This window comes from Belonocnema kinseyi, chromosome 3, assembly GCF_010883055.1.
Source record: "Belonocnema kinseyi isolate 2016_QV_RU_SX_M_011 chromosome 3, B_treatae_v1, whole genome shotgun sequence".
Classification (NCBI taxonomy): Eukaryota; Metazoa; Arthropoda; class Insecta; order Hymenoptera; family Cynipidae; genus Belonocnema; species Belonocnema kinseyi.
The window spans coordinates 37160174-37161916 of NC_046659.1; the positions used below are offsets into that span (position 1 = coordinate 37160174).

The 1743-nt window shown below is 43.9% G+C and overlaps 1 protein-coding gene across 1 annotated transcript; it reads right to left on the reverse strand.

Annotated features, from left to right (window-relative positions):
• Nucleotides 1–572: 572 nt before the first annotated feature.
• On the reverse strand, nt 573–1313 carry LOC117169783. The gene has a single exon (XM_033356291.1). The coding sequence runs from the start codon at nt 1311–1313 to the stop codon at nt 573–575; it is 741 nt and encodes a 246-aa protein (XP_033212182.1).
• Nucleotides 1314–1743: the final 430 nt, after the last annotated feature.

Sequence of the window (1743 nt, forward strand, 5' to 3'; positions counted from 1 at the left end):
ATGGTAAAAAATAAGAAAATCTACTTGTAAAAGTTACACCACTTCCTTCACATCCTTTGGCAGGAGACACAACTTCACTATAGGCCTTTCTAAAACACCACCCATGGTGCGAAGAGTCACTACACGCACAAGACCGTGTGATACTGGATGTAAATTGATGATACGGCCTAAGGCTTATTTGGTTGGTGGAAGGTTCTCATCTCGAATGAGAGCTAGGTCACCAATCTCCATCGATGGACAGGTTGATTTCCATTTGGATCGGGGTTGCAGTTCCTTCAGTTAATCAGAAGACCACCGGTGCCAAAAATGTTGCTGCATTTGCTGAACAAGTTGCCAACGAGTTAAGCGAGTAACAAGCACCTCAAAAAAATTCGGTTCCGGTATGTTATTGAGAGACTCTCCGATTAAAAAGTGTCCTGGAGCAAGTGCGCTGAGGTCTTCAGGGTCATCAGACATAGCATGCAAAGGACGAGAATTCAAACAAGCCTCCACTTGGGAAAGAAAGGTGGTCATTTCCTGGAATGTCAACGTTCTATCTCCGAGAACTCGTCGAGTGTGGTGTTTAGAAGACTTCACAGCTGCCTCCCAAAGTCCGCCAAAATGAGGTGCACCTGGTGGATTGAACCTCCACTTAGTGCCGTCAGCAGTAAGCACTGAAGCAACGAATTTTGATTCTTTCGAGGCTGAAGAAAACATGGCTCGAATGTTGGCGTCAGAACCAATGAAGATCCCTGGTCACTGGATAATGTTTTGCTAATTCCACGACGAGAAACAAATCTTGCGTAGGCCGCTATAAAGCCATTTGCCGTATAGTCGGATACTACTTCCAAGTGCACAGCACGGGTGGAACAACAAACAAAAACGGCAATATAACCCTTATAAGATTTATAGCCACGGCCCTTGGTGATACGGAGGCGGATAGGTCCAGCGTAATCCACAACAGTGTGTAGGAATGGTCTACTTGGACTTGAACGAATTGCTGGAAGATTTCCCATTAATTGCTGAGAGGTGGCTGCTCTCTGACGAAGACATGGTAGGCTTCGATGAATGAATGTTTTGACGACAGACCTTCCTTTCAGAATCCAGTACTGCTGCCTCCAGATTCCGAGGGTGAGCTGAACAGCGCCATGAAGAGAACGTCGTTGATGATACTCGACAAGTAGAGCCGTTAACGTAGATCCCGAAGCAAGAATGAGTGGGTGTTTCTCATCCGGATTTAGAATAGAGTTTTTCAAACGACCGCCTACTCGTAGAATGTATTTAGCATCAATATAAGGTATTAATCGACCTAATTTATTCTTTAAAGAGATCATCTTCCCTGATATCAAGATGTTAATTTCAGCTCCGAAATAATGAGGTTGTTCATGTCGAATCTAGGCCAGGTTTGCAGAATAAAGTTTTAAACGTTTATCAACATTAGTTTTATCGGGTCTGAAGGATGATGACGGTATAGCAGGAATCTCATTAACCAAGCTGTAGTTCGTAAAAGTTTCTCCAATGTACAAAATCGATGAAGAAGCTCCCACAACAATGGAACGATTGTGGCTGTGTTGACTTGCACCTCTCGTTCTTCCATATCCACATTATTCTTCTTCTTTGATAGAGCTCGGACTGGCCAGATGGACGATGACATTAACCAATCCCGTCCTTTCCACCAAAGTGAAAAGAGACTTAAGTTCTTGGCAGGAATACCTCGCGATGCACAATCAGCTGAATTACTCACTGATGGTACATAATGCCAGA